Below are 19,394 nucleotides of genomic sequence, written 5' to 3'. Positions count from 1 at the left end.
AGAAGCAGCAGTCAGATAGTTATAATTGTTATTATTATATGATTCTTTCATGCATTCAAGACTTCTTCTTTTTTTTCCCCTTATAACACATAATTAGCCTATTTTATGAGATTAGTTGTATAATAAGTTTTACTCTACTTCTGCAGGTCCTTACAGACAGGACAGGGAGCTCAGAGGGTGGGTGCGCAGGGCAATGGCCACCGGCTATCTCCCTCTCGCCCTACTGAGGCAGAACTTTAGGATGTTTTGTGCCGAGAGAGAGACCCTACGCCAGATCCGCCGCTACCCGTCCCTGAACACCTTCATCCAATATATGGAACACACTTATGTTGGCATGCAAGCCCTGTTCCCACCTGCGACCTGGTGTGTTTACAACCGGCGCATATGCAACCGGAGCAACAACGCGGTCGAAGGTAAGACCTTGGATGATTTATTATTTTAGTTGGTATTCATTTCTCATTTCAAATCTGTTGTAGGCCTATTTAGCTGTCTGAGCAACATGTGAATGAAATGTTATTGGGCCAATGTAGTTTTTAAAATCTATGTTTTCTTCAGGGTTCCATCACAGATGGAATGCGCGGGTTGCTAGGAGCCACCCGTCGCTCTGGGTATTCGTCCGCATCTTAAAAGATGAGCAGCGGCTGGTTGAGGCGACGTGTGCCCAGGCGGAGCGCGGGGACCCAGCACCTCGCCAGCGTTTGAAGTGGCGGCGGTTGGAGGCGAGGCTTCGGAGGATCCGACGCCAATACCGCCGAGGTGGAGCACGGGACCTCAACCAGTACTGGCGTGCTGTAACCTTCTGCATCCATAATTTTGCATAGGTTTTTTGTCTAGTTTTTTTCCCCCATTTTTTTGTTATTTTGTTTGTCCCGGGTCCTGTATAAAAGGGTAGAGTAGGCTACCTATTCATTTAATCAAAAATACATGGGCCGGTAGGCCAGCAGGTGCCCCACAATGGGCCTTTTTTGTTCTTTTTTTTGTCTAAAAGGTAGAGTATACCTAATTTTAATTTAGCAGATATGGGCCATTTTTTTCTATTTGTGTAAAAGGGTAAAGTACCTCATTTTAATTTATTCAAAAAAAGCAGATGGGCCGGTAGGCCAGCAGGTGCCCCACAATGGGCCTTTTTTGTTCTTTTTTTTGTCTAAAAGGTAGAGTATACCTAATTTTAATTTAGCAGATATGGGCCATTTTTTTCTATTTGTGTAAAAGGGTAAAGTACCTCATTTTAATTTATTCAAAAAAAGCAGATGGGCCGGTAGGCCAGCAGGTGCCCCACAATGGGCCTTTTTTGTTCTTTTTTTTGTCTAAAAGGTAGAGTATACCTAATTTTAATTTAGCAGATATGGGCCATTTTTTTCTATTTGTGTAAAAGGGTAAAGTACCTCATTTTAATTTATTCGAAAAAAGCAGATGGGCCGGTAGGCCAGCAGGTGCCCCACAATGGGCCTTTTTTGTTCTTTTTTTGTCTAAAAGGTAGAGTACCTAATTTTAATTTAGCAGATATGGGCCATTTTTTTCTATTTGTGTAAAAGGGTAAAGTACCTCATTTTAATTTATTCAAAAAAAGCAGATGGGCCGGTAGGCCAGCAGGTGCCCCACAATGGGCCTTTTTTGTTCTTTTTTTGTCTAAAAGGTAGAGTACCTAATTTTAATTTAGCAGATATGGGCCATTTTTTTCTATTTGTGTAAAAGGGTAAAGTACCTCATTTTAATGTATTCGAAAAAAGCAGATGGGCCGGTAGGCCAGCAGGTGCCCCACAATGGGCCTTTTTTGTTCTTTTTTTGTCTAAAAGGTAGAGCACCTAATTTTAATTTAGCAGATATGGACCATTTTTTTCTATTTGTGTAAAAGGGTAAAGTACCTCATTTTAATTTATTCGAAAAAAGCAGATGGGCCGGTAGGCCAGCAGGTTTATTTTGTAACGAGGTGAAAACATGTCATGCACCAAGGTGTATAAATGGTATATTTCTTTTGTGTGGTAAAAAGGGTACTAAAAGGTTCAACCATTTCATGTTTTGAGATAAAAAACATTATTTCATTTAATACACTGAGATTAAAAACTAGACATTTCATAGACATTTTTTTTTGATACAAGGTGAAAACATTTCATGCACCAAGGTGTATATAAATCGTATATTTCTTTTGAGTGGTAACAATGGTTCTAAAAGGTTCAAACATTTCATGTTTTGAGATAAAAACATTATTTCATTTAATACACTGAGATTAAAAACTAGACATTTCATAGACATTAAGGATAAAAAACTTAGTTCATAAATAGATTTAGGGCTAATAGAGGCGTTGTAATCAAATGGAGACGCATGGAGCGAGCGCGGAGAGAGAAAGAAGAGAGGGAGAGGGAGAGAGGGGGGGGAGTAGTAAAAATACATAGGCCTACGTTCTCCTCTGCATAAATAAATATAGGCCTATAAGCTGTATGTTTATAAACGCTGTTTTACTTAGTTTAATAGCCTACCGGTGGGTTGAGGATTAACACTTTTTTTTTAACCAGAGGAGAGCTGGAGAGCGCATAGGCTTTCACAGCGGAACCGCCGGAACGTCCAGCGTAGATCACTAATATTGCTCTTTCATGATTCATCATAGTAATAGTCAGACCAACGCATCTCACGTTATGTTGATAAAACCGCAGCAGCATTGAACAGGTGCGGTGTGTGCGTGTGCAGTCTGTGTGCCACACGCAGGCACGCATGCACAGCGAGAGAGGAAAATCATTACACTCCCCCCGCGCACAATTAGAATAAAACAAATGTAATATTGGCTTGGAATCACTTCCAAGAAGTAAACATGGAAATAGCTTTAGACTTTTTTGGGCCTGTCAATTCTTTCCTCTCTCCTCCTTGTAATCTTTTCACTGCTTTCAATGTTTGTTCTTCAACATATAAATATGCATAAATACTACTGAAGACTACGTCACTGTGTTCTCTATACTGTGTCATTTCATTTCATTTCACTAGGCGGCCTAGTGATTAATAGTAGGCCTAGTCTAGGCCTACTATTAATGTGCACCTTTATTTGTATATTGTTACAAACATTTCTCTTTTCTCTAGGCTATAGAGCAGTGGTTCTCATGTGGGTCGGGAATCTCAACTTTTAGCGCAGATATAAATTAAAGAGGCAACGAGCATGCCTTTGATCTCCCAGCTGGTGGTAGATCAGAGGAAGTTGACGATGGCCCATTAATTAAGGAGTAGACTAGAGAGAGAAAGTGGTCTGAATCATTTGTATTCACCTGTGTCACTGTTACAACATCCTCCTCCTGCCATCTCAGTGGATGGACGCAGGGATGTGGACCAGACAGACAGACAGACAGACAGACAGACAGACAGACAGACAGACAGGGTTCATTGACCCAGGGTTATTGATGCAGTGGGAAGTGCTGTAGTCTTACACTCAAACAAAAACGTATAGCCTAGTTAGTTATAGCCTACATTTATTGACGCCACGTGCCTCTAGAGGCAGTTTAGAAAGAACAGATCTCAGCAGATCTAACGGTGGGAAAACACAAATTACGTTTTCTAGTCTTAGTTAATATCTGCATTGTTACTTAATATTTTATTTTCTAGTTTCATTCAATTAGAAAATACAGCTCTGCAGTAGAGAAACTATAGCTTGAATGTTTCTCAAACAGTAGCCTACATGTATAGCCATGAGGACTGATTGGATGGACGCCTGGACGCACACACATGCACAAGTCATGCATTCACGGAAACCTAATAGGCATATGAATAGAATAGGGTACTTGGGCTTGTGAATCTAGGGGGGGATGCAGACTATCTATGGGGAGTTCTACCATGCAAACCGCAGCCCTTAGTGACTATAGACACGTTTATATAACTATCTTTTAAGTTTTTTTTGTTTTCGGAATGGAGATGCTTTTAATGTTTGTAAAAGACCCTGCCATTCCGAAATGAAGATTTTTCGGAATGGCGGGGTTTCGGAATGGCGGGGTTTCGGAATGGCGGTTTGTCACCCCTCCCTTGGACTCAAAGTAAAATTTGATGACCCTCCCTCAAACTAAAACTAAAAAGACATGACCCTCCCCTATTTTCCTCCAGTGACCCCCCTCCATAAATTTCCCTAGGTCCCTAACTAGATAATATTGTTCCTGAAGAAACAATGTGGGGTCGCTTCAAGCCAAAAATAAATAAATAATAGCAGACGCCCTAAGGTCACGCTGAAACATCAGAGCTTCTTAATACGGCACAGTTGAGAAGCAGGAGTTAAACTATTAACGTAGTTTTAGCATCCAAATATACTGTAAGTGCTAGGTTATTGGATTCCTATCTTCAAACCCCACTGAGTACACCAATGTGTGTCTTCAACGCAGGTGAAGAATAAGACATTATCCACAAGTTCAAGTTGAGTTTTTGCTTTTTTACTGCTTCCCAAAGTGCACGTGCATTACAAACAACAAGAAACATCTTCTTGGCATTAAGTTATCCATTGCACTGGTAAAAACTGTTTGTTCCCAATATGACTGCCCTTCCCCCCTCACCTGCTCACTGATATGCCCTCTGTAGCAATCAAGCCCAGCCTGTGAGAGGCGTGCCCCGGGTGCCCAAATTAACCAATAATTCAATTATCTCTTATAACTAATAATACAAAATAAGAATAAGCGAGATCAGTCAAATGGCTTCTAGAAACGGACAGTAGAAAACATGTCAGCAATAAAAGTCTGACAGTGACAAATAATAAAAAGGACAGCAATGCGGCAAACGGGACAGGATAAAAGTTCAGCAGTGACAAAGCAAAAATATAAATAACTCCAATAGCTACTCTGTTTTCCTTTACAGCTATATCATGCCTCGTTACACTCCAAGCTCCTTGCTGGCTTTGTTGTGCAAATTCTGCAAAAGCAATCCTGTTTGTTTGCCGGCCCATCCAATCCTTTTCACTCCTCATTCAAACCTTTATTTATACTCGAGAGACATTGAGGTTGCCCTCATTTGCAGTGTCATCGAGATACATCAAAGTACAATCAATATTCACAAAACATTTACAGAACATTTACAAAACAAGTTTAAAAACAATTGCAGACATTTGCAGGAAGATCTGCAATCAAGGATTTAAAATGACCATATGTTATAGGAGAACCTATCTTGAATGTAAGCTGTAGTTCATTCCAGGTGGTTGGGGCATTAAAGTAAAAGGCTATCTTCCCTAGTTCAGTTTTTACTTTGGGGACCTTTAGTGTGAGCCAGTCACTGGAGCGTGTCCTATACGCCACAGGATTCCAGTCCAGCATCGACTTAAGATACAACGGTAAGGTACCATCAATTGCCTTGAAAATAAACAGATACCAATGCCTATTTCGCCTGTCGACCAAAGAAGGCGTGTCCAGTTCCTATAAGGTTCCTTTCCTCCTTCCTTTGGTCTTCTTTCAAGTTCCATAGGACACAGTTTTTACTTTTGTAAGTGCTAGGTTCTTGGATTCCAATAATCTTCAAACCCCACTGAGTGCACCGATGTGTGTCTTCAACGCAGGCGAAGAATAAGACATTGTCCACATGTTAAAGTTGAGTTTGTGCTTTTTTTACTGCTTCCCAAAGTGCAAGTGCCTAACAAACAACAAGAAACATCTTCATTATCTTATCCATTGCACTGGTAAAAACTGTTTGTTCCCAATCGGTGACTGCCCTCCAATCATGATCAAGTGGGGGCAGGCCTTGGTGCGCGTAAGGCCATGATTGGAGGAAAACTTGTCACCCAACAGTTTTGGTGGAGGAGCTCCACCCAAACTGAAACTGTTTTTATCTCCTCACAGGAGATAAGGCTAAAGTCCAAATATGGACCAAACACTAGTAGTCCAGTAAAAATAAGGCTGAGGTTGGACAAAAAATTATTATTTCGTTTTTCAACTGATTCTGACAGGAAATTAGGTCTACTAGCCAGGATAAAAAAATCTACCATGATCTGCTCACTGCAAATACCCACAGTGGCCAAATCAAGTTGGGCTCCCATCGACTTTCTATACAGGAGGAAAATACCCTACTTGCTTTAAGTAGGATGTGAGGGGTCTTGATGGAATTTTGAATCATATTCCATATGGATAAACAGTTTCCCCAATCATAATAAAATACTCCACACACAAGAAATGATGAATGTCCACACCAGGGAATATGCGTTTTTTGTTGAAGTTTAGTCAGAGTTCAAATTACTGTACAGCAGTACAGTAGAGCAAAATCACCCATCTTTGCTTCTCTCTGAGTGACAAAGCATAATGATTCACAGATATATGGAGTTTACAGAATACATTAGTCACATTCTGATTGGACAATTAAACATAACATGGATGGGATGTTGTTGTGACTGAGTCTCGTGGACTCAGAAGCCAAGGATGTAGAATGTTTTGGCTTTTCATTATCCCGTGTCCTGGACACTTTGACATTTCGCTGGTCAATCTTTCTGTCCCTGGAGTGGGGCAGATTCTCGTCTCGTGCATTAGTTATCAGATCAAAACATCATGGCATTGACTTTTAACACTGAGAATGATATCTATACCATATTAAACATTTTAATCTTATCAATCCCCCGTGAGATAGCATTTGAAGTGTTAAAGGGTCAAAGGATAATAAAACAACAAGGGAAGAAAACATGGGTTCAACTTTTTAAAGGTATTTGAAACAGAACATAATAATTGAACAATTTAAGTCAAAACATTTCGATAGCTTTAAGTTTTTTAAAGAGGAGAGTCAAAAGAACTGTATATTTCCAAAGGTATTTAAGTCAGAATACAACCAAAGGTAAAAATATTTTGATAATGAAAGATAAAGGACTGTATAATTTGGAATCATTAGGGGGAGTGCGTCAAAGGGCAGTCTGAGATTAAACCAAGGATATTTTCTCTTATAATTTGGGGCCTGTAACGTTTAGTTAACATGAGTTAGGGAGTGTACGTTATTTACCCACTAGGGGGTGCTGGTTGACAGGTGATATCTTTTTTTTTTTTTTCATGGTCCCCCCACAACCTTAAAATATTGTTTTGTGGTCCCCCCTGTGTGACTTGAGAAAAATGCATGACCCCCCTTCCCAATAAACATATACATATATATATATATATTAAGCTATCGTGCTAGTATTTTTAATTTATCGGACATCTGATAAAAAATACCGGACATAATAATTTGAATGCACACATCATGTCCTGGATGACAAGCAGGTGCAAAAACGAATGTAAAGGAGTAGTAGGCTGTACAACAAACATACTACAGCTTCATCTTGCATAAGGAAATTAATTATATTGGACTAGAATCGCACAGGCTGTGTTTGCACGCATACTGCATGTTTTCACAACAAGGTGTTTCTGCTGCATCATGTTTCAGGCCAACAACACATGTACAGAATAATGAGAAATAGTCTGAAAGTCGGGTCTGCGCAAATGTTTCATAAATTGATAGATTTATTTGGCCAGCAATTAATCAAATATATAGGCTACTCACTGGTATGGTCGAGTGGTCACGATGCTGCATATATCTCTGTTATGCAACTTTGAGAAGGTTGAAAGGGCTTTGGTGGTGATCTTGTACAGTTTCCATAACATCTCCCCATAAAGAACTTCAATCAAGTGTATAATGTTTGTTTTATATGGGTTGTTGTTAGTTGTCCTGCGTGCCTTCCATTGTGAGCTTGTAGATCTGCTATTTTTAAAATATCATTAAAGAACAGGACATTCTGCATAATGAGTACTTTTACTTTTGGGACTTTCATTTGACAATACTTAGGTACTTTTACTCAAGTACATTTTTTATTCTAGACTTGTAGTGGGGTTACAAAAACACTCCAAACTAAGATTGAGTAACTGATCTATTTTCCATGATATTCATCAAGCAACCAAGTCAACAAAGTGTGCATGAGTCTTTTCTCTCTCCTTCTGACTCCAATTCCCACTTCGCAGCAGAGAGAGAGAGAGAGAGAGAGAGAGAGAGAGAAAGAGAAAGAAAGAGAGAGAGAGAGAGAGAGAGAGAGAGAGAGAGAGAGAGAGAGAGAGAGAGAGAGAGAGAGAGAGAGAGAGACTACACCTTTCTTTCTAATGCTATATTCCTCTCTTGGTAACAAATATGGTGGCTGTTAGCCTATCCAGTCCAGCTGCTACGAGAAACTCCTGTGTGTGCACTGCACACTGTGCAGCGAACTTCGACAACACAGAGACGCACTGAGAGCAGCCAGGGGGAGGGGCCGAGGGATGTATTAGAACAACTGGAATGTACCAAGTCCATCAACTATGTAGGGGACAATGTATAGTTGAAACTGGGTATACTAACTTGATGATGTTATTTAGATAAAGAACAAACTAAGCATTTTTAATTACAAAATTCGACAAATTAAAGTTGCATGGCCCCCCTAAAGCCAAAATGAAAAAAATCATGATCCCCCCAAGATCTAAAAAAAATATTTGATGATCCCCCCCCGTTATGGACCATACCAACCGCGCGTTAAAATCGCACACTCCCTAAGAATATTTTTATGAGAGAGAGGAGAAAATCACACGTTCCTTAAAATATATTGATAGGAAAAGGAAACCTTTGATCCATCAATAACAAACATTGTCCTGTCGCACCATGACAAACTTTATCACTAAATTTAGAATCTTTCCAAAGTTTCTTCACAGCCTCACCTGGGTTGATGGTGGGGTGCACTACAGAGAGTGCATTTAATGAAAGAGAATATATATATATATTTGACCTTTTTAATTTGTTTGGTGAAGTCGCTTCACCTGAGATTGACGAATGTAGAATTTTGAAAATTTGATTAGTGTGGTGGAGCGTCATGGTCCATTCCTTGCTTGACCTATGACCTTCGCGATATGTCCCAGCCAGGGTGGACCTTTTTTGACTCCACAACAGTAAGGTATAGGACCTCTGTCCTCATCATTTCAGTAAGGTTTTATACACTTAATATGACAGTATTTAACATTTCCAGGACGAGGCTATGAGATCTTATCAAAAGAAGAGAGTTGCATTTTGGGACAAGACAACTGTAAATATTAACAAAAATGATATAGGAACTCAGGTGACTTGAATCCTCGTACTCACGAAAAATGATCCTTCCTCACAGATCATGGGAAGAGATATGGACCGTCTATCAAATAGATAAGTCTGAAAAATAGAATAAACATCAGAATTACATGGAAGTTAAGACCATTGTGTGTATTTAGGTATAGACATGTTTGATTTGTTTTAGATATACATCACCAAGGGACACCATTTGTGTCAAATTGTATTAAGTTTGTTCTGTTAGGGGTAAACAGATTTCAACATGGTTAAGCAAAGTGAAATATATATATATTCTGAAATAAAATGAGATGAAAACAAAATGAAATATGTAAATATGAAATCAGAAAATGAAATATGAATTCAGAAAATGAAATATGAATTCAGAAAATGAAATTCTCCAAACACATTCCCTCCCGTTTGCCACAGCCAAAAATATTGGGTGTGACAAAAATTGTTTTGTTTGGAGGATAATTTGTTAAAATATGGTTAAATGAGAAACAGATGGTACCGAGGTACAGTAGGGTACCGAGGTACAGTAAAGGACAATGACTCTGCTCACTGTCAGAGTTAGAGTGAGCTTCCAGGCCTGTGAGGGGGGAAGTGTACCATACAATAGTTAGCGAGGCCTGTTTAAAGCCTCTCTAACCAGAAAATGAATGAAACTTTAAAGAAATAAAAATAAGAAAAATTAAATAGAAACACATAACATAATCATAATGTCATTATTATTATTATTATTTTTTTTTTTTAATGTGTAATCCCGTATAAGCCCAGTTTCCCCAATCATAATAAAATACTCCACACACAAGAAATGATGAATGTCCACACCAGGGAATATGCGTTTTTTGTTGAAGTTTAGTCAGAGTTCAAATTACTGTACAGCAGTACAGTAGAGCAAAATCACCCATCTTTGCTTCTCTCTGAGTGACAAAGCATAATGATTCACAGATATATGGAGTTTACAGAATACATTAGTCACATTCTGATTGGACAATTAAACATAACATGGATGGGATGTTGTTGTGACTGAGTCTCGTGGACTCAGAAGCCAAGGATGTAGAATGTTTTGGCTTTTCATTATCCCGTGTCCTGGACACTTTGACATTTCGCTGGTCAATCTTTCTGTCCCTGGAGTGGGGCAGATTCTCGTCTCGTGCATTAGTTATCAGATCAAAACATCATGGCATTGACTTTTAACACTGAGAATGATATCTATACCATATTAAACATTTTAATCTTATCAGGTCTAACTAGAGGTTTGTCATGATGCTGAATCCATTGCAAGCATTTGTTTTGCACAAAAACATTCATTGGCCCAATAAAACGCCCACAAAACTGTGGAAAAGTGATGACTCATCACTTTTCATCACTAAACCATCATTTTCTGGGGCCATTGTTAGCTCAAGGAATGTTTTTGTGCAAAACAAATGCTTGCAATGGATTCAGCATCATGTCAAACCCCTAGTTAGACCCCTCACATCCTACTTAAAGCAGATTTATTTTCTGGGTATTTTCCTCCTGTATAGAAAGTCGATGGGAGCCCAACTTGATTTGGCCACTGTGGGTATTTGCAGTGAGCAGATTATGGTAGATTTTTTATCCTGGCTAGTAGACCTAATTTCCTGTCAGAATCAGTTGAAAAACTAAATAATAACATTTTGTCCAATGTAAGATGTAAGGCTGTGCTATGAACAAAACAAAAACAATTCAGCCTTTCACATGCGTGCACATTGCTAATTTTAATTTATTACAGTCCAATTGTCTTATTCAAATGGCCGTGTATAGCCAAATGTAACCAGGCGTGAAAAGGTCTGTAGAAAAAAAGGGGGGGGGGATAGCCTTTCTATTCCCAAACACTTCCAACTTCCATCATATGCATTTCACAAGACTACACTGATGGGCTATAAATAATGTTATTTTTTTATTTTATTTTTTTAGGAAGGAAACCTCGGGCCACATAACATCTGCCCTCATGCCACGCTTGGCCCCCTAGCTGGCCATATCAGACTTATCTGCACTAAACAATCTACAAACTGGACTGTGAGGTATCCTTTGGAAAACAAGCACCCGTTTACCTCCTGCAGTTGGTGATTCACAAGGCAGCCTGACTCTTGTGTCCTTCCTGTCCCTCAAATGAATGATCAGGATGTTCTGTCATGCCAGCTACTCTCCTGGTTTCCTGTCTGTGTTTTCATTAAACTGCATGGGCAGCCAATGACCCGACCTGTCCTTATCAGGCTGTCTATCGACGGCACGCACTCCACACACACGCCCAAGCACGCACGCACACACACCTAAACAGACACACAAACACTACCTACACACTGTCAAGCAAATGAACCTGGACTGTGTGGGGGTTGGATAAGAACAAGGACATGGAGGAAGGATTTCCCCCCCCCCCCCCGGTCTGAGAGAGAAAGAGAGAGAGAGAGAGAGAGAGAGAGAGAGAAAGAGATAGCAACAACATTGGCACTACCCGGTTTGTGAATTATTATTATCAATTTGTCCATATTTTTGAAATACATAAACAAACATCAAACTCACTGGTCAGACCCAGACACTGCATTGACAATAAGTTCAGTTCAGTTAACTGAAGACCTACAGTTTGAGTAGTAGTTTTAAATTAGTGATGCGTATAACAGCAAAGGCATTTTTTGATACCATTGACAGCACAAGACAATCACTCTCTACAATAGTACAGTGATGCTCGTCTCGATAACACTTTAATTAGCCAATCTTTAAACAATTGTGTATACAAGTTCAGACAGATCTCTAATTCTGCAACACCACACTAAATCCTAATGAACAGTGCCACTGAAATGTTACATCCTATATGTAGGTGTTTGAAGCACTCTGCCTATACTATACACATAGGCCAATTTTGCATAAGTGTTGAGCACAGAGCAGGCACACTAGGGTACGCACTACGCAGTAGCATTATCATTAGCATACGCATGCACAGTAGCGTTTAACGCTCTACCGTGGTCCTGGGGGCTTGCAGCCTATAAAGCAACAACAACTATGAAGAACCGGATCTCAAAAATGGATAACATTGATAAATCACGTAGACTGCTTATACAGTCATGCCAACAAGAGTGCGCACACAGATAAAATCACGTTTTTTAATTGTGCGTCCCGGACCGCTGGCCCAGCGTTCCGGGCACCTATAGGCTGCTGTATAGGCTGACAGAGTGTCACAGGTTGGCGTCGTTCCCGGCGGCATTTGCTGAGTGTCATTCCCCTCATCTCTCTCCCCCGTTTCCCGTTTAACACACTTCCCTTGACTATCAATAAAGACATACCGTAACCCCCCCTCTCATACTGTAAGCCTTTGTTACTGCATGCATGTATTAAACTCGCTTACAACATTGGGTTAGTGTAACACTTGTGTGTGACCCCCCAACACACACACACACACACACACACACACACACACACACACACACACACACACACACACACACACACACACACACACACACACACACACACACACATAAATAATTAAATTATGTACATATTAATGTATGGAGGATAAATTGAGCTTGACCCTACAACTGTAATCTCCTTTAAACACAAATGTTTTTGGACAGTTTCTGCTCTGTTGGTCTGTGCAGTGAAGAAAGCATAATACAAACTCCTTTAAATCTGCGTACAAATGGACAGTTATGCACTGTCCCCGAGGGAACATCTTAGCTTACTTAATGCTAAACCACTAGGCACGAGCGAGTATTCACAGCAGTGGTTGGATTGACATGTTTCTTCAGACCTAAGTTTGTCCTGAAATGTGTCCTCAGCCCAAATACTGACAAATAGCTGGATCTCACACTCTGGCCACTCTCACTGACAGGTAGCTGTCTCTGCCATCTTTCAAAAGAATGGAAGTCTGACTATGTCACACACAGAGCTGGCTATCTATATCATAGTTTCCCAAACACTGGGTTGGGACCCATTAGTGGGTCGCAGACACATTTTTATGGTTCCCTTGTTTTCTATTTTTTTGTTTCCTACAGTATATTTAGTATTTAGTTATTATTTCAAAATATTTTCAAAAAACATTCCCAAAAACGCAAACAAATAAGTGAATAAATAAACAAATTCAATAATTTTGTCAGTAATTTAATGAACGAATAAACTAAAAATCTAGGAATTCCATAAATTAGAAAACAAATATTTAAGATGTCTTTTTCCACCACTGGACCACCTCTTTGTTGAAAATAGCAGTTCTACAAGCTCACAAAAGCACAATGCCCTGTGAGAGCTGCTAGTTTAGCAGAATGTTCGCGCCAGAAGAGAAACATTATAGGCTTCGGGTGGTTAATGGCAGAAACGAGTGACAAGCCACCTTTTCAGAGCGCCAAGGGGGAAATGTCAGGCCACAGAGGTGACACTGAAGTAGGGGAGGGACATTTCACTGGATGCCTGATTACGTTCGACCCCCTCCCCAACCCCCCACAAAAAAAAGTCATGCCTTTCTCATTGGGCATGTCCCTGGACATCTCTGTTGACATTTACAAGGGTCCTGGTGACAGCGCGTCACAGGTTGTCTCTCATGGCAGGGTCATGGTTGGTGCTGGGAGTGGGAATGACATGTGGTGTCAACCACAACCAGCAGACGCCTGCCACGGCTGCCACCACGGACGGCGTGAAAACATTCCGCCAGGATGTCGAGACTTCTCAGAGGCCTAATTGGTGGGATAGGCAATGGGTTAGCATAATTAGGAGGTTGGAGGGATAGGCAGTTCCATTTCTTCAGTGGGTGGGGGCGGCGGGGTGTCTTTGATCACTGGCAAATCGATAAACAAGTAGCCGACACCTGCAGTGGAACAATCTCTCTTGTCAATTTGGACCCCCTTAACCAATGAGCCCTTATCCTCTGGTTTACACCACAGCTGCACAGCCTTGACAGTTTTTCCTCCACACACATGCACACAAAGTGTATGCATGCACGCTTGAACAAATGTGTGCTCGAGATTCATTACATGCATGGGCAAGACACATTTGCGCACGCACACACAAACACGCGCGCGCGCGCACACACACACTCACACACACACACACACACACAGTCACACACCAGTGTTCATTTAACTCAGAGAGTATACAATTGGAACGAAATTAACTAGTATTGATGCACCGATTAATCACCCGAACATAATTCTTTTTTTTTTCTTTTTTAAGATTTGTTTTTGGGCCTTTTATGCCTTTTTTGATAGGACAGTAGACTGACAGGAAATGGGGAGAGAGATGGGGAATGACATGCGGCAAAGGGTGGTGGGCAAAGGTCGTCCGGATCGGGAATCAAACCGGCGACGCCAGCAGGCATCATAGCCTAGTATATACGCGCCTTGACCACCAGGCCAGCGGGCGCCCCCCCGAACATAATTTTTGAAGGATACTCGCCTTGTTGACTGCCGCTGATGTGTTGGCTAATGTATGAAGATGTGTGACGATGGGCTAAAAGACTATCAGAGGTTTTCAAAGCTCGACCCAAACACAGGCCCCAAAAACAGTTTTTAATTCTCATACTCACATAAAACAGTAAACAAATACAGTAGAATCTGACAAACAACACTAAATACGTATACAAACACAGGCTAACTTGATGCAGATGCAACTCAAATGACAATCAAACTCAGGATAGGCTGGGGCTAGTCTCACGTAGCCAGACAACTATTCCACAATTTATGAATGCAATGTAGAGTCTGGAACTATGGGGACTGCCCATAATTCCGACAACTCATTAGTCCCAGTCACCTCGGCAGGAAGCTGGCATCTGTTTGTCATTTCCGTTCACGAAGATATATTAAAAAATATCTTTAGATTTCAATGTTTAATTTCCATTTCTACAAAGCAACAAGCTATTAGGATAAATCTGCACAACAAAGACGAAACGGAAGTGGGGAGGAGGCTTCACATCCGCCTTATCGCTTGTTCATGTGCTCCAGGGGGTGGGGTGTCAGCGCGTTGCATGTGTGTAGATTTTGTTGAGAACATGTCCAGAGAGGGAGGGATTTGTTAAAGCTATATGCACAGCAGTCATGGGGGAAGAAATTGGCCCCCTTCCTTACTTCCTTCACAGGTGTTTCCAAATATTCTAAAGAAGGCTCTGTTCCATTTAGTGTAGCACAGTGGTTCTCAAACGTTTTTTTTTATTTATTTCAAGGACCGCCATAACTCTGAGAGTGTACAAATGGAACGTACAGGTCCATTTGGTTCCATTTGTACACTCTCAGGGTTACAGACCCGTAAAAGTGGCCGATCCCCCTCGAGGACACTTTGAGTCCCACTGGTGTAGGGAGTGTTTCCAGTGAGCCAACATGTCTTCATTAGTATAGTAATTGTTAAGACCTGTGAAGGAAGTAAGGAAGAGGCCCAATTTCTTTCCAATATGACTGCTGTGCATAGAGAGCCTATATTGAGCTAAAAGTGAAAAACTTCTGGGAACCCAGATTAATATTGAGCCAATTTAAGCACCTGGGTCCTGCTCGTCAACCTGCAGTGTAGGATGGGAGTGGGAGCACGGAGCTTCCCTGTCTGAAATTAATGTTCCTGAACCTGTCACTCAAATCTAATGCCCCCTCTACGGATTCAGGTAGTTAGATGTGTGTGTGTGTGTGTGTGTGTGTGTGTGTGTGTGTGTGTGTGTGTGTGTGTGTGTGTGTGTGTGTGACTGTGTGTGTGCCTGCGTGCACATTTCTCTCTGGAATCTCTCCCAATGAGATTGGTGCCTCGATCCCCTGTCATCTGGTGCCAACTGGCAGATGTGTGGAGAACGCACACGCATGCACGCACGCACGCAGGCACGCACGCACGCACGCACGCACGCACGCACGCACGCACACACACACACACACACACACACACACACACACACACACACACACACACACACACACTGACTAATAACGGTATTCTACAAGTCCATCTCAGTGGCTTAATGAACCTGCCAACAACTTGTCTGAACCCCGCCTCTGTTGTGTTTCATTATGTACAACCACAATCTACAAGCTAACAACGCGTTGCAATGCATCTGTTTGTGAGCTTGTAGATCGGCTATTGTCTGCAAAGAGATTTGGTGTAGGGAGTGAAAGAAGCGGACCAAGTATAGAGCTTTGGGGGACCCCGGGCAATATAGTGTTTAAATGATTACTGTGTAATCTTTTCAGTAAACAAATGTTATTTATATTTAGAAATATTTATTTATATTTCACAAAGACAATACTACATTCAAATCCATAAGGGATTTTGGGGCTACTTTTCGAAAGAAAATGTTTACTCTTCTTCCCCTCGACATTGTCTCCAAAATGTTAAAGCTAATACAAACAGTTTCTGATAAAGTTGATGTTCTGTGAATCGCAGTACAGAACATATAGGCAGATGCAATGATGACTACAGAGATACCAGAGGTGTCACCAAAAATAAATAAAAAGACTACATAAAACTGCATGCCTAGTTACCAGTGACTGCAGCTACAACCTGCAACTGCAGAGTTTGTTTCTGATGTCCAACACAGGACAGTTTGAACACGTCAGTCAATCCTGTCACAGGATGGAGGGATGTCCGTCTGTCAGTGTCAATCATGACCTACACTACAGACATGGAAAGGGAAAGATTGGCAACATCTTTATTGAGACGACATCCCATTTGCCATTTACACACTCGAACCGATCTGCTGTTCTGTTTGTTTTATTTTTGTTTTTTCCTGCGGTGTATGCATTTGGGTTGCAAACAGTGGATAGAATAGAATTGCTGGGGCATGGGCCACATGGCTAAACATGTGATTAAGTGCTGACATAGTTTTTATGATCAGGTGAGAACCAACATTTGATCAAACAATGTATATATCTATCAGCAAAATTTGTACTGGAGAAATGTATTAAAAATGTCTCACTTTCCTCAAATACCCGATTCAGGAGGTAGAGCTGACTTTTTAATATAAGCTCCCTAGACCCCAGCCCGTCCTTGCTACTTGTCTAAATATCCATGATCATGACACTGAACCCCCTACAGCTCCTGATGTGCGGGTTGGTACCTCCACCATTGGTGTGTGAATGGGCGAATGTAAAGCACTTTGGATAAAGCCACTAAATTCTCTAAATGCACAATTTACCCACACCCAAGTCGCTTAAATTAGGTTTCTCCTTGCCCTGCATTCCTCACCATTATTTTCTTGTATTCACATCTTCATATGTGAAGATATTCAAGGCATGATGGCCATAAAGAAAGATCACTCAGTGCAGTTTTAAGTACCGGAGGAAATGGCCACAGCAGGTAGAGGCAGTTAGACTGTTCCCCTTAATGCTGAATAGCAAAGAATTAATAAGGCGACACAAATTAGATCACATAGGAATAACGTTCCTTAACAGAGTATACGCTGGACACCTGTAATAAGCCTACAAGGATCTAAAAGTTAGCCTTGAGTCATTTTAATAATATTAGTTGCTTTAACTAGCTTCTCGAACAGTGGGGTTCATTTTTCTTTTGTGATCTGAAAAGGGCCTCCGGGTCTTATTGAAAGTTTTGAAAGTTTTGAACAAGCCCTTGAGAGAGAATCTTATTTTCTCAAGTTTTATTCAGTGTAGTCTACAGTATTTGCCATGGGAAGGGGGTAAGGCTTATTTCTGTCGCACTGCAACGCCTTCTGAGCTTGGAGGTCGGCTATTTTTGGTGTTAGATTATACCACACTGAACTAAGCATAATCAAGTCAATACTGGATATGTGGTGTACAACATGGATTTCAAGTTCAGGAGAGTTTGGACAAGGCATAGCATGGAAAGGGGGCATTTGCATTTCTTTCACCATAGTAAAAACTGCATTCATGGTCTGGAGAGGGCACCTTTTACAGACAGATAAAAGGGCAGGGGCTCAAGCCCCCTTTGATGTCTATGTGTGCACGACACGTGCCTGTCGTCAAGTGATGCGTTGTGAGCATGCAGATTAGATTAGATTATACTTTATTGTCCCATAGGAATATTTGTTTCCAGTCTGTTCAACATAAAAACACAAAAACACAAGGAACAGTACAACACAACATACAGTAAATACAATACATAGAATAGCATGTCAGTAATATAAGGCAGTTTGTTTAATGCTGCAATGGCCACTGAGGGTCCCGACCCACATTTTGAGAACCACTGTCTTGTTATAGTTTGCCTTGAATGGGTCTAAACTGCAGTCACAAGGCCTAGCAATATGCAAAACAATAATGCAAACATGCGCACGCACGCACTCACACACACACGCAGGCACAAACACACACACACACACACACACACACACACACACACACACACACACTCACACACACACACACACACACACACACACACACACACACACACACACACACACACAGCCACCTCCACATTCTGCTGTTTCTTCCTCGTGACTGGCTTATAAGTGTGTGTGTGTGTGTGTGTGTGTGTGTGTGTGTGTGTGTGTGTGTGTGTGTGTGTGTGTGTGTGTGTGTGTGTGTGTGTGTGTGTGTGTGTGTGTGTGTGTGTGTGTGTGTGTGTGTGCGTGCGTGCGTGCGTGCGTGCGTGCGTGCGTGCTTGAGCTTTAGCAGCATTTCATTAGCAACAGTGGAGCAGACAGGTACACACAGGGGTAGCTGGAAGAAAAGACTAGAAAAACAAGAGCACTTAGATGGAAGGTAATGAGAGAGAGAGAGAAAGCGAGAGAGAGAGAGCAAGGTTGAGCGTTGAGGCAGAGACATAGGGGTCTTAAAGTGCAACCCAAAGTGAGAGGAAAGCTTTGATGTATACGTTGACTTGTACACAGTATACAGTGTGTCTAAAATAGACGATCTATAAGCTCACAGTGAAGCACTATATATATCCTGTTCTCTGCCTCTTGTCTAATCCCTCATTTGAGCCACTGGAGCAAAAATGGAGAAGATTTAGGAGGGGGAGGGGGAGAGAGAGAGAGAGAGAGAGAGAGAGAGAGAGAGAGAGAGAGAGAGAGAGAGAGAGAGAGAGAGAGAGAGAGAGAGAGAAATATGGATTGAGGAGAGATCTGCCCTGGCCCTCTCTTTTTTGTGTGTTTGTGTGTGTCACAAAAGTATCAATTGATGCCAAGTGAAGTCCAATAAAAGATAATTAAACTCTCAGCCCCCGACAGAGCAAATCGTTTCTGGGTGGAAACCTCCAAAACTTTGTCCAAAACTTTTCTGGATTCCAATTCTAAAACAGTAAAAGTAGCAGATCCATAGGCTCAAAATGCATGGCAAAATCTTGGATCTGCTGCTTTTGATACTTTTGTGTGACACTGTGGTATGATTGCGACCGTCAGGTCGCAGTTACTATCTAAACCTCCACCGGCTGTCCGTCCGTCCGTCTGTCCGTCAGTCTGTCTGTCTGTCCGTCACGTCACACTT

General features: G+C 41.3%; 1 protein-coding gene across 1 annotated transcript in view; it reads left to right on the top strand.

Annotated features, from left to right (window-relative positions):
* Positions 1-2,985, top strand: part of LOC308282719 (autophagy-related protein 9A-like) — a gene marked incomplete at both ends in the record, with an annotated part of 20,240 nt that extends 17,255 nt beyond the window's left edge. Inside the window, 3 exons of the mRNA XM_080723109.1 lie at positions 147-413; positions 556-791; positions 2,977-2,985. Coding sequence (XP_080579235.1) covers positions 147-413; positions 556-791; positions 2,977-2,985 — 512 coding nt within the window. The remainder of the gene's footprint in view (positions 1-146; positions 414-555; positions 792-2,976) is intronic.
* Between the last annotated feature and the right edge of the window lie 16,409 nt (positions 2,986-19,394).

Source organism: Nannobrachium achirus, assembly GCF_963921795.1.
Source record: "Nannobrachium achirus genome assembly, chromosome: 4".
Taxonomy (NCBI): domain Eukaryota; kingdom Metazoa; phylum Chordata; class Actinopteri; order Myctophiformes; family Myctophidae; genus Nannobrachium; species Nannobrachium achirus.
The sequence above is the reverse complement of the archived record's forward strand: the minus strand, read 5'-3'. Positions and strand labels throughout refer to the sequence as shown.